The following is a 14,081-nucleotide window of genomic DNA, read 5'->3' as shown; positions in this document are numbered from 1 at the left end:
TTCTTCTGAGGAGGAGTTTCAAGCTAATGTTTCTCTTCTTACACACTGTCATATAAAATAGGAATTTCTGCTTAATCCCCTCCTGTCATCACACCAAAAAATAAATACAAATTTGAAAAGGTTAAATAAAACTGGCTTTTAAAACCCAGTTAAAGCAAGACAATACTGAAGTAACCCTGAAGGGACTGGAAGATGATTTTAAAACTGGGAAAATAAATACAAAAAAACACTGAAACCCACAGGCACGGTGACAACTTTCTAAACTGAAATGTGTGGACTTTGGCAGAAGTGTCGTGTTTTCCAAAGCCAACTTCTGGAAACCTTAACCTGGATTCAGAAAAATTCCTAACAAAATGAGTCAACAGCCAGGAAAAGGTTACTGAGCAAGGTTCAAGAAAAACTCTCACCCCATCATAAATCTTCCTTGCTATCGAATTTTACCTGTTCTGATTCTTAATTCAAAAAATGAAACTTACTAAAAATCAGTAACAAAGAGCAAGGGGGTGGGGGTGAGGGAAGTAGGAAGAAATCAACATAGTCTACTGTAAAGTAACTAAAATATATAGAAAAAAATGATCTGGCCTCTCTCAGGAGGCCACAGGAGAGCAAAACACCCCTTTCAAAGCCAGCTTAAGTTATAGGTTTCATAAACTCAGTCCCCAGAGAAGATTCGGTCAGCAAGGGCCTGACTATTTACCACCAGCTGCTCTTACTACGTTTTCCACACTTGCCAGCAATAGTAATATCTTGAAAAACTCTGCCTCACAGGCCTTTTTATTACCTTTCCCAGTCACCGAAATAAAGTAACTCTTCACTTTAAAAAACTTGTGGTGACATCATTCATTATCACTTCTGGTGTCAGAAATGGGAAATGCTTAGTAAGCAGAGCTTCTAGGTGTAATTGCTGCTTCTGTGTGTTTCTATAGCTTCTGTTGGCTTTGCAGGCTCTTAAAGGTTCCCCCATATTCACCCACTCCATCCATGCAGTAGCAGTATCACACCCATTTTCTCTACAAAGGCAACGTGACAATTTCCAGCTGATACTTAGAATGGAACTTGCTTCTTGGTGATACCAGGTTTAAAATAGAAAAAACGGGAAAGAAAGTATCTTATTCTACTGGGTTGACAAAAGGGAAAACATCTACACAAAAATCCCTTCAGTCTCTTGATCCTGCATGAGTCACGTGCAGAATCTAATTCCTCTAATCAGCCCATATCCTGGTTGTCCAGTCACAGGAAGAACAGGTTCTCACACAGCTGGATGGCTGGTTCATGATGCAAGATTTGTCCTGATAGGAAAGCTAGCTTGTGGGCATACTTGCAAGGAGCTGGAACTCTGATGGTACCAGGCCAATTCCAGTACATGTGGCACAGTTTGAAAGTCAACCTGCAGCCCAAGAAGAAAATATTATCCTTAATACTTTCCATCTTCATTCTGGGGCATGATTATGTACTTATGGGTGCATACTTTCCAGCAAACTGGGGAATTAAGGAATACATGATGCACCTTTTTTTAAAAAAAATTTTTCCTGGCCAGGCGTGGCTCAGCGGTGAGCGTCGACCTAGGATCCAGGTGATTAGGGTTCGATTCCCGGTCAGGGCACATGCCCAGGTTGTGGGCGTGATCCCCAGTCGGGGGTGTGCAGGAGGCATCTGATCAATGACTCTCTCTTCATTGATGTTCCCCTCTCTCTCTCTCTCTCTCCCCCCTTTCCTCTCTGAAATCAATAAAGATATATTTTTAAAAAAAAAATTTGTTTTTTACATGACTTAACTTTTGGAAATCATTTTTTTAACTGATTTTTTTTTTTTTTTTAAATTTTAGAGAGAGAGAAAGGGAAGAGAAACATCAATTTGTTGTTCCACTTATTTATGCATTCATTGGTTGATTCTTGTTATGTACCCTAACCAGGGATCGAACCTGTAACATTGGCATATCAGGACGATGCCCTAACCAACTGAGCTATCCACCATCGCTGGGAATCTTTAAGTGGAATTGTTTCTGTTTCCACCATTTCTAAGTCAAGAGGACATGGGTGAATTCCCTCACTTTAGGTGCCCCTGTTTTTATATTAAAACAAGAATTTTTTTTTTTGCCTCAAGAGCAGGCTGCAGAAGGGTAAATACCCCAGCAAAGTATTTATATAATCTGAGCTTAAGAGCTTTGTATATCAAATTAGGCTGTATCTCATAATCATCATGAGCAGTTTTAAAAAATATAAATGCCTCAGAATGCTTAGGGGTGAAGCCTGGGCATCAGTATTTTTTTAAGCTCTTCAAGTAAATTTAATGTACAATAGGATTACCAGTCACTCCTCAAAAAGACACCATTATCATGAAAGACATGAAGAAACAAACTCAAGGAGAAACTATTACTGGGGGTGGGCAGTGACTCTACCTTAGTTAGCTGGTCAGAGTAAGAAAGAGTTGCTGGTCAGCTCACCTCTGCATATGATCAGGGCTCAGGTTTGCAGTGTTGAGGACACACACGTAATGGGTAGGAATGCCACAGCCCTGCCGTACGTGATGGGCCAGGAGGTAGAAGTCCACCCTGTAAAGAAAAGAGCAAAGCAATGGTGCGGCTGGGTCTGACCAAACAGATGGGAAAGACCTTGGAGATCACTGCAGTTCAAGTAACAGGCACAAGGACACACAGGGACCAGACCATAACTAGAACTCAGGTCTCCTGACTCAACAGGCTATTCAAGAATTGTGGTAGAAACTAATGTTCTGTGTGCAGAGCGTTAAGCATGCATGATCTTAAGAAAATATATGTTCAACAGTTTATACCTAAGAGGTAAAAACTTTGTTGTTGGTTTGTTTTTTCCTAACAGTTTTTTTGAAAGCTTTATTTTTTTTAAAGATGGAAACATGTATGTATTTAGCACATTTTGTTTTCAATTACAGTTTACATTCAGTATTACTTTCTATGTTTCAGACATACAACATAATGGTTAGACAATTATATACTTTATAAAGTGTTCCTCCTGGTATTTCCAGTACCCACCTGGCACCATATGTAGTTATTACAATATTATTGATTATATTTCCTATGTTATGCTTCGTATCCCCATTAAAGCCTTATTTTTTTAACATAAAAATCTCTGAGGATTCCATTCCACATCTCTCCACACAACCTACCCATTCCAATACCCAGGGAATGGATAACTTCTGCAACCTATTCTTACTGAAATGTCACGTTTTGTCCACTTACCACTCACAGCTTGTAATTGTATGATCTACCACAGTCCCAGGGGAAGGAGTTGAGAAGTGTTCAGTAGCAGCCAGGTACAGATTGGTGCTTATTTTCTTCTGAACTACAAATACCACCATCTTGGGCTGATAATTCTCAAAAGCTTCAAAACACTTCTGCAGCTGAGGAATCTCATAGTTGGCAACTGTCTTTAGCTGGCCGTCAGACACTCCATCACGGTACACCACAATCTTCTCTGGGAGACAGTGGTTCACCTGGAATGACACCTACTGAGATGAGAGTGGAGCCCTGAGACTAATGACCAGGCAGTGAGAGGCTTACTCAGTGCACAGCTGGGAGATGTAGCAGGAGTGTCAGAAAAGCAGGGGGAAAAACTTTTCGTCATTTTTATACTTCCTCAGGGTAGTAAACAGGTCTGTACAGCAAAGGCATTACAAAATACGAAAGCGAAATAAGCACATTATTAAACACGTGCATATGACTCATACTCAAACAGTATGAATAAAGTTAGAAGGAAGGTAGGAAAATTGGGGGTTGAGTCAATCTCCTACTACTTGGATTTAACACTAATTACTGTCTAGACCAAGAACAAGGTGAGCTGTTAGAGAAATTCTAACACAGACCACACATCCCACAGACCCACCATTCTCACATTTTTATGTACCAGCAACATCCAAAGTCACTAACAAGTGAAAAGGGTCCTTTGCTAAATACCATCCTACGACAGGTATAATGTGAAACATTTTTACTATAACTAAGTAATTATCAAACAATCATGGTAAATTGTCCATGGATCCAAGTCAAATTAAATGCTGGCTTGAATCAGTTGGAAGAATAATTTTTGGCTATAATTAAAAAATGGAAAATAAAAACTGTTAATGAGCACATGGAGAAATTGGAACCCTTGTAATTGCTGTTAGGAATGTAAGGTAGTACAGCCAGTGTGGAAAAATTTGGCAGTTCCTGAAAAAGTTAAACACAGAATTACCATATCAGGGTGTAGGTGGAGGTGGGCAAAGGAGGGGAAAATGGGGACATCAGTAATAGTGTCAACAATAAAAATAAAGTTAAAAAAAGAATTATCATATGAACCATCAATTTTACTTCTAGGTATATACCCAAAAGAACTGAATATAGGTACTCTAACAAATACATATATAGGCATCTTCACAGCAGCACTATTCACAGTAGTCAAAAGGTAGGAAGAGTTCAAACGTCCACTAGTGATGAATGGATAAACATACTGTGGAACAAACATGCAGTGTAATACGAGTCATCCATAAAAAGTAATAAAGTACTGATATATGCTACAACTTGGATGAACCTTAAAAACATGCTCGCCCGGCTGGTGTTGCTCAGTGGTTGAACCGGGAGGTCACGGTTTGATTCTGGTCAGGGCACATGCCCGGGTTTTGGGTTCGATCCTCAGAAGGGGGCGTGCAGGTGCAGCCAGCAGATGATTCTTTCTCATCACTGATATTTCTCTCTTTCTCCCTCTCTCTAAATCAATAAAAACATTTTAAAAAAAACATGCTCGCCAGCCAACGTGGCTCAGTGGTTGAGCATCAACCTATGATCCAAGAGATGGCAGTTCGATTCCTGATCAGGGCACACGCCCAGGTTTCAGGCTCCATCCCCACTAGGGGGTGTGCAGGAGGCAGCCAATCAATGACTTTCATCACTGATGTTTCTTTTCTTTTTTTTAAATACATCTTTATTGATTTCAGAGAGAGGAAAGGAGAGGGAGAGAGACAGAAACATCAATGATGAGAGAGTTACTGATCAAGCCCGCAACCTGGGCAGGTGCTCTGACCAGGAATCGAACCCCAATCACCTGGATCCCAGGTCGAGGCTCAACCACTGAGCCACGCCCGGCCGGGCCATCACTGATGTTTCTCTCTCCCTCTCTCCCTCTCCCTTCCTCTCTCTAAAATCAAAAGATATAAAAAAAATAAAAACAAAAAACACACATGCTCAATGAAAGAAGCCAAAAATAAAAGGTCACATATTTTATGATATCTCTATATAATATATCCAAAATGGGCAAACTCATAGACAGAAAACAGAGCAGGTGTTACTAGGAAGGAGGGGGGACAGTGAATGGGGAATAATTACCCTCTTCCAGGATCAGAAAGTGGTTGAAACCAGCAAGTAAACATCCTGATGTGCTTGCTTGGGGCACCTGGGTCCATGAAATGAGTGGACACTGGGGGCTGTAGCAATGCAAAAAAGGGCTGAATCTAGACAAATTTCTCTTGCACCCTCTGAAGTGCAAAATACCACCAAGAACTGTTCTGTCTGCCAAGAGGAGAGACGGAGAATGCAGATGGCTCTTGGGCAGAATCCCTGAGTGGAAAGCCCTGCACAGAGCTGGCAAGTTGGACTAACCTTGGTCACTCCAAGATGCTATACAAATAGTTCCTGAGAAAAACAGACACCTATTCTGGACTGGGCTTTGCATAACTGTTTGTAGATGCCAATGCTCAAAATACTAAAAAAGAACTAAAACAGAAGATACTGCACCAAACTGGCCTGCCAAGTCACGTCCAAAGAAGACACTTTCATTCTCAGCATAACAGTATGACAGAGAATTAGAATAGGCAACTGAAACATTTCATTTCTTGTCTCAAATGGGAGGGAATAAAGGTGTGAGAGTTGGCTTACACGCTTCCGTGAATCTGTACTCACATTCAACATGGGTGGGGTCAAGGAAATGTCCCGTTAAGACAGATTCCTCCCCTTCTCTAAAGGACCTAGAGAAGGGGCTGGGGTGGGGACAATGCAGGTATAACAAAACTTTTCTAGTCTCTTGAAACTGCCTCTCCCTAGCCAAACCAACCAGAAGCCAGAGGGCAAGGAAGTCAATGATGCAATCAACATGGGCCAACCTTCCAGGGCACAGAGCAGGGTGGAAAGAGGTTGGGAGGAAAGCTGGAAGAGCAAATGGAAAATATTCAATAGTTTCTCTCCAAGACAAGAATCAGCGACTGCATTCTAAAGGTTAAGAAGTTCAAGAATAATGATCAGAGATAAATACCAGGCAGGATAGTAAAAAGCTAGGGAAATTCTTTGGCAAGTGGAATGGGGAAACTGAGACAGATAGCTGAACAAACTGGTCGAGCAATTTACAGCCAGATACAGGTCACCAGGGCGGAAAGCCCTGGGTGCCTAGCAACAGGGAAAACTGGCTACCAACCTTGCACCTGGGTGGCCTTTCCTCCCGACATAAAAAACTAAAAAAACCCCCACAATACTTTGTTTTCCCCCACATGAATGTAACACTCTTTCCTACCTGATGGAGTGGTTCTTGGATCAGGGCTGCAACTGCATGTGCCAGAAGCTGGACATGTATTCATTTGCTAGAGCTGCTGTAATGAAGTACCACCAACTGGGTGGCTTAAACAACAGAAATGTATTATCACCCAGGACTGGAGGCTAGAAGTCCAAAATCAAGGCATTGGCAGCAGTGGCTATTTCTGAGGCCTGTGAGAGTCTTCCATGACTTCCTCCTAGATCCTGGTTGCCTCAGGTGTTCCTTGGCTTGTAGATTGTGATCTCCCTATGTCTTCACATTGTCTTTCCTCTACATGTGTTTGTCCCTGTGTCCAAATCTCCTCTTTTCATAAGGACACAGTCATATTGGATTAGGGCCCCCTCTAATGACCTCACCTTAACTGGATAATCTGAAAAGACCCTATTTCCAAGTAAGGTTACAGTCACTGGTAGGACTTAAACATCTTTTGGGGGTGGGGGCACAATTCAACCTGTAACAATCTCTAAGCAGGAAACTTTATATTTTTAAATATTTATGTTAGAGTTTCCTAAGCGCCTAATGGTGCTTTCACCCTCTCTGGCAAAACTGAAGTTTGCTGGCTCCTCCAAATGTTAGACATTCATAATGATACTACTCAACAAATAGAATGCAGTGGAACTGATACTGCATGACTTTCCAAGCTAAGGTATAAAAGGTGACATGGCCCAGCTGGGCGTGGCTGAGCGGTTGAGTGTCGACCTAGGATCCAGGAGATCGGGGTTTGATTAAAGGCTCGATCCCCAGTTGGGGGCGTGCAGAAGGCGGCCGATCAATGGCTCTTTCATCATTGATGTTTCTGTCTCTCTCTCCCCCTCTCCTTTTCTCTCTCTGAAATCAATAAAGATATATTTAAAAAAAAAAAAAAAAAAAAGGCGACATGACTTGCACCTGTTCTCTCAGTCTCTTGGAATACTCATGCCTTGAACTCAGACATTAGGCTGTGAGAAAGCCCAAATTAGCAGATGTGGAAAGACCACATGAGGAGGACCACATGGAGAAGGACTGTAGCCCACTGTGCCCTGTCCAACTTCCTGACCATGAACACCATAAATGCTCACCGCATGTCACAGGTTTTACAGTAATTTGTTATAGAGCCATCAGTAACAAAACAGTCCTCAAGTAATTTACAACTCAGAGGGAAAGATATATAGGATTCAAGTAATTAATATAGAGCAGGATGTGCTAATCACTACACAGAATATAAACTAAGGGCCTTGGGAGAGGAATATAAAGATGTAAGTCTAGCTAAGAACTGGAGCAATGGCGGGGGGGGGGGGGGCTTCACAGAAGTAACTTTCAAGCATGGGCCTAAAAGGCAGACAGAACTTTGAAGAAAAGCAATCACAACAAGAAAAAGGTAGGTGTGGTAGAACTTGGTGGCAAAGTAACATATCATGGATCTCCTTAGAGACAAAAATTCAACTTACTTTCTACATAATCTTCAATCAATCCTGAAACAGTATCAAACTATTTGAAGGACACCATAGGAAATGTTACTCTAAAAAGAAACAAGATAGAGTTCTAGAGATTGACTTTAATCACATGAAACTATTAAATTTCTTGCTGGTTACTCTCCATGCAACTCTGATCCTAAGAAATTAAAGTTACTTTATCAGTGCTTCCTTTGATGTATTGGCCAAGGAAAAACCCAGTATTTTGCTTGTTCATTTTTCCAGACCCTATATCAGCTTAATGATAGCAATTCTCCATGGTTAGCATCCCTTTGAGTTCTAGAGGTGATTTACAGGGAGGCATTTATCTTGAACCAAAATGAAAAGAGCCGGCAGTGCCTAATGACAGCCATAAAGCTGAGTAAATTCAAACTGCTTTAATTGCTGAAATTTACCCCCAGTTTCCCTGATAAGGGCATGAAGACTATTTCTACAGGCATTAGGCTGACAACCTGGGAAATAATCATTACCTACCAAACCAGAGCAAAGCATTTTGCTCTTTAAGCTGCTCTGTAGAAACAGCAGCCTGAACGTAGTCCTGTTGAGCTGCCTGCTCAGCAATGACTAACTCGGTCTGTTTAAGAGACCCACCTTCAATGTGGGATCCCTTCCACTAAATCAGACTTCCTCTTAAAGTGTTCAGGTACGCAGTCCTTCAAAACCCCAAAACTTTAGAATTTACATTCTCCTCACCTCATAAAACTTTTTTAAGGAGCCCACGAGGCACAGCTTCAGGCTATCCACAATCTCTTGATGAGGCATCTGGAATACTACTCGAGAATACCATTTTGTGAGGGTGCTGGGATGAAGGCAGTAGAGAGAGAGAAGAGAAGGATGGATGCACTCACAGAGGAAGGCCCATGGTCTGAATGTCAGCACACACAGGCTTCTCTAGGCACCAACCCAACAACAAGTAGTAAATGCATTTATGTTACATGTGAAAACACAAAGTGATGTAGGGAAAAGATACACACACACACACACACACGCCACATACAGAATATAAAAATATAGGCATAACTGTGGATATTTGCTACAAAACTGCTTCCAGTTGAAAAAACTGGATAATGAGAGACCCACCAACAGAGGACTAGTTAAATAAATAGTGCTGTGGCATACAATCACTCCATACAACAGTTAGAGAACTGGTTGAGATTTATTTCTATTGGTGGGAAACTGTCCAAAATATAATTTAAGTACAAAAATGAAGCTGAGGAACAGTTGTACTATGCCATTTATATATACATATATACAGCACCTGTGTGTGTTAGTATATGCACACAAGAGAATCTGAAAGTATATATGCATTACACCTTAGGGAGTGGTTAATAGAAGATGAACCATGAAAAACTCACTTTCTAAATTTCTGCAGATATCTGCATGAGCATGCCTTATTTTTACAATTTCTGCAGATATTTGCATGAGCATACCTTATTTTTACAATCAGAAAAAATAAACAAAAAAAACCCCTTCATTTCTGGGGTGAAAAAATAAATCACTGATAAGAGACAGTTCCCATTCTGAAGGAAACGGCACTATAGCCAGGAAACAAACTTACACCTCTGCAAGTGTGGTAAATACACTGTGTAAACTAATACCACAGGAAGACAGAGGAGGAAGGCCTTGAGTATACTTTTATGTGTTAAGTAAAAGTAAGTACACTTTTACTATAATATGAAATACTCAAAAAGTATTTTCTGTATTTATAATAAGATTAGGTATCAAAATGTAGCCAAACAAAACGGCAGGATAAGGAGTGCTTACAGGTTGATGCTTGCCACGAAGCCAACCACGGAGCGCATGCCTTTGCCGGGGTCATGGTAAACATCCATCCCGATTACCATTAACTGTTTCTGTTAGAAAACAAAAAACAAATTAAAAAAACCCAAATCAATCCATCATCCCATCTTTAATTATTATCTGAACCCCAAAGCAACATATGAAAATAAGTTCTGGTAAAGGAAGAGAAAGATTGGAACCAACTCGACTATACGAAGTCAAGATCTAGATCAGGGGTCAGCAAGCTTTTTCTGTAAAGGACTAACAAGTACATAAATGGCTTTGTGAGCCACATGGTCTGTGTAGAACTATTCCGTTCTGCCATCACAGCACGAAAGAAGACATGGATAGTACGTTCCAATAAAGCTATATTTAAGGACACTGGAAACTGAACTTCACATAATTTTCACGTGTCAGAAAATGTTACCCTCACTTTTTTTTCACCATTAAAAAATGCAAAAACCTTTCTTAGCTCATAGGCTATACAAAAACAGGCAATGAGCCATCTAGATTACTAAGCACTGAAAGTAGGGCTAGCTCTATGAGGAAAACAGCTAGACAGGATTCTCTGGAGAGATGAATTGAATGAAGACATAACTCAGCATTGGAGCATTACTCACCAGAGGAATATCCACTCCCCAGAGCTCACCACCCAATTTACAGTTAATTTGAAGTAAAATTTTCTGGGCCACACTCCGAAGCTTGGTGGGTTGACCAATGGTTCGGACATTGATGACCTATAAGGAAGGGTTCAAACAAGGTATGAGGAAAGAGAGCACCAGTGACCCCTCAGGCAATGTAAGCAACTCAGAGTATATACTACCTTTGTTTAAGAAACTCCAGCTAGTAGTTAATGCACTTTGCATTAATAATTCTAGGGTTTCTAGGCAGACACATGTGCACATACAAACCAAAATAAAAAAACAACACACACTTTTAAAAGATCTCATGCAGAGTAAAAATTTTTTTCAATTTCTATAGGAAAACAGCTTTTCCCTTTTTTAAAATCCTCACTCAAGGACATGTTTTACTGATCTTAGAGAGGGGAAGGGGGGGAGAGACACACCCCAATGGGTTGCCTCCCGTAGTGGCCCCCACTGGGGATGGAACCCACAACCTAGGTATGTGCCCAGACCGGAAATTGAACTGACAACCTTTTGGTGCACGGAAGGACGCTCCAACCCACTGAGCCACACCAGCCAGGGTCGCTTTCCTCTCTTCGAGTGAAGCCTACACTCTCAGAACCCAGTTATATGGAGACTCACCCTCTGAACAAACAAAAGTACTCATTTTGGAACATGAAGGCTGCATTTATGAAGAGCATCTGCTATTCTCCAGGTTATTCTGATAAGGGGAAGGCTTTGTAGGAAGGTGTTCACATGTTACCTTCTAATCGCTACTTTTGACTTTTTGCACACACGTGTGGATCCCTCTTTTCCAAGCCTCAAGGAGGCTTTTCCCTCTGTGCCTCCAGCCCAGCTCCCACTCACCTGCGAAGGCACTGGAGCCTGCACACAACACAGCTTTTTAATGGCACCATAGAGATCGTCACGTGTGCCCATGATGATGCACACAACCATCTGTATCTTCCCCTTGAGGAGATAAAAGTATATGTAAGTCCAGCTTGGGAATTCTGACAAGGCTCCAGTTAGAGGCAGTTTGAGACACCTTTAAGGTAGAAAGGGGACTGAAACAAAGATGGTGGGCATTCTAACACAGAAAAGGGTCCTTGATCCCAAATGTTGGGCCCAGTGCTTCTTTGCATAGATACATAATATGTTACCAAAAATTATCAAGAGCTGACTACCTCATTTATTTATTAGGAGACAAGATGCCTGGAAAAGGACCAGACAAATATATGCAAGGTTTACTTCTTATTTGTTGCTTTCAATTCTCTGTTATGTTTTTACCACTCTCTTTAGTAAACTAAGCACCTTATTACATTCATACCACAGAACTTTAACTGAGGATACATGGAATGCAATACCACAAGAAACAATTCGGGGCCAAATGCAGATGGAAATGAAGCTACTGCCAAATCCTTAAGTAGTTCTCTCTCCCTCTCTCCCTCTCTCTGGTTAGGAGAGAGAATGATACTGCCAGCAGCACCTCTCATATCAGCACCCTCTACCCCTCAATGCTTTAGAGATCCAGTATTAAAAACAGGATCTTTCAAAGTCTGAATAAAGAAAAGTAGCACTCAGGGGAAATAAAGTTGCCAACCCTTTATAGCAGAAACAGCTATAAATGGTGAAACAATAGTATTCTTTCTAAATCAAGATTAGTGTTAGATTAAGACTTCTCACAGAACATTCCAGCAATCACATCAAAGAACTTCCAAAGTCATATAGAACACAGGCTGCACACGGGGAACCTATGGGCTAGATCTAGCAAACAGATGTGGTTTTTCAATCCCTACAATGATTTGCTACTTGTTATATTATTAACATTTAAACACAGGGAGATGCACACATATGCAAATCTAGATTTCTGGCTTCTACTGAAAACAAACAAATTAAAAATCAATTTGACAATGCTGGGCTTTTATCTAGTCATGGGGTTTACTCTTTTTAGTTCATTATAGTTCCCTCCTGGCTCACTCATCTGTGTTACTCATCTGGCTCCAGTAGACATCTGAGTTTGTGACCCTTAACAAAGAGAATAAAAAAAATGCCATAAAGATTACAGAGAAACAGCAAGACCAATAAGAGTCAAATCTGGTAAACATTATGAATGAAACTCATCCATGTTGCATGAAAGCTGTTGGCAATACACTCTCAGGAAAAGAACACGAGAAGTTGTGAAATGAGGGCGTTGATGCACTAAACTGGGTGGTTTTTTTTGAAAGCAGAGCAGACTTTATCAATGATCAGGCCCAGGGGGAGGCCACAGCAAGTATAGTAGGCATGGGAGTCAGGAGGAAATTAAAAAGAGAAAGAGAACATGAGTGTGCTGCTATTGATGAATATACTCAGAGTGGTGGATCAAAAAAAGCTATGATGCCAAGATAATCTAACTTTAGTATTGATCCCACAAGAAATGATCAAGGACTAATTACTTCCAAAAACTTTCCTCGACTTTTGTTTCCTCCTTAATCTTCTTCCAGTTTCATGTACATACAAATAAGAACTACAGGCCTGAACTACTGAGATGTGAGGACTATGACCTGCTCAGCTCCAGTGATCCTGATCGACTATCAGCACAAAGCTGATGGGCCACCTGCCAAGTTCATCACTAGAGCAATTTGAATCTAGAGCCAGACCGGGCTGGAACAGCTCAGTACTGAATCGTGCAAGATGGCACCTAGCCCAAGAAACTGCTTTCTGAGCACGACATGTTCTATATAGATAACAAACTAAAGTTAAGTCAGCTATTCTGAGTCAATTACGTGATGAACAGAACACCAGAGTGAGAGTGCCAACATAGAATGAGAGAAGCAAAATTAACTGAAGGACATAAAGGCTATTTTCTTTCTTTCTTTTTCTTTTTTAAAGAGAGAGGAAGGGAGAGGGGGAGAGAGAGAGAGAAACATCGATGTGAGAGCAAAACATGGATCAGCTGCCTCCTGCACGCCCCCTACCAGGGATTGAGCCCTCAACCCGGGCATGCATCCTGACTGGCAACCGAACCAGCAACCTTCTCGTGCATGGGATGATGCCCAGCCAACTGAGCCACACCAGCCAGGGAAAGGCTATTTTCTTAGTTCAGTATTTCATGTGCAGATGAGTAAGACACAGGTTTCTGAACAGCATCAACAGCTCACAGATAACCAAGGTTATTTAAAATCAAGTATTTAATGTATTTTAGAACAGGCATCCTACAAATCTACTCAAATTAAATGAATTTATTACCTCAGCTCTCAGCATGGACTGAATGGTTCTGACATAGGTTTCTATTCGATCATCCTTTAGTTCAACCCAGGCCGGAGGGCTCATGCGCATGCCAATAGGACCAGCCACCTTCTCTAACATGTTAACCAGTTCTTGGGCCTGGTCCATTGCTCTCTTTGGGTAAAAGAGTGCCCAGAAATGCATGGGGACCTAGGAACAACCACAAGCTATTTTTAGTACTTCTCATAACTTGAACACTCCAGACTCACACCCAGAGATGTTATTAGAAAATAACTTGCTTTTTATTCTCTCAGCGTAAGTCCTACCTTATCTACTTACTATTACTAAGAGATGTGTATGATAAGTAAACTGGGGCATGGAATACTATACAGCAATGAGAACGGAGCTCTACAACCATACCTAACAATACAGGTAAAACTTACTAATACAAGACTGAAGAAATAAAGCTGGACATACAAGAACGTTTACTGTAT

The 14,081-nt window shown here is 41.1% G+C and overlaps 1 protein-coding gene across 2 annotated transcripts in view; it reads right to left on the bottom strand.

Annotated features, from left to right (window-relative positions):
* Positions 1 to 1,042: 1,042 nt before the first annotated feature.
* Positions 1,043 to 14,081, bottom strand: part of PIWIL2 (piwi like RNA-mediated gene silencing 2) — a gene marked incomplete at both ends in the record, with an annotated part of 34,056 nt that continues 21,017 nt past the window's right edge. Inside the window, 8 exons of one of the 2 annotated variants that reach the window (XM_081135544.1) lie at positions 1,043 to 1,387; positions 2,444 to 2,551; positions 3,215 to 3,468; positions 8,672 to 8,777; positions 9,743 to 9,831; positions 10,378 to 10,494; positions 11,248 to 11,349; positions 13,609 to 13,797. In XM_081135544.1, coding sequence (XP_080991670.1) covers positions 1,231 to 1,387; positions 2,444 to 2,551; positions 3,215 to 3,468; positions 8,672 to 8,777; positions 9,743 to 9,831; positions 10,378 to 10,494; positions 11,248 to 11,349; positions 13,609 to 13,797 — 1,122 coding nt within the window. The remainder of the gene's footprint in view (positions 1,388 to 2,443; positions 2,552 to 3,214; positions 3,469 to 8,671; positions 8,778 to 9,742; positions 9,832 to 10,377; positions 10,495 to 11,247; positions 11,350 to 13,608; positions 13,798 to 14,081) is intronic. The other variant, XM_081135543.1, reaches the window with a different exon arrangement.

This window comes from Miniopterus schreibersii (assembly GCF_964146895.1).
Source record: "Miniopterus schreibersii genome assembly, chromosome: 4".
Taxonomy (NCBI): Eukaryota; Metazoa; Chordata; class Mammalia; order Chiroptera; family Miniopteridae; genus Miniopterus; species Miniopterus schreibersii.
Note: the sequence above shows the minus strand (reverse complement) of the source record. Positions and strands in the feature narration are given on the sequence as shown.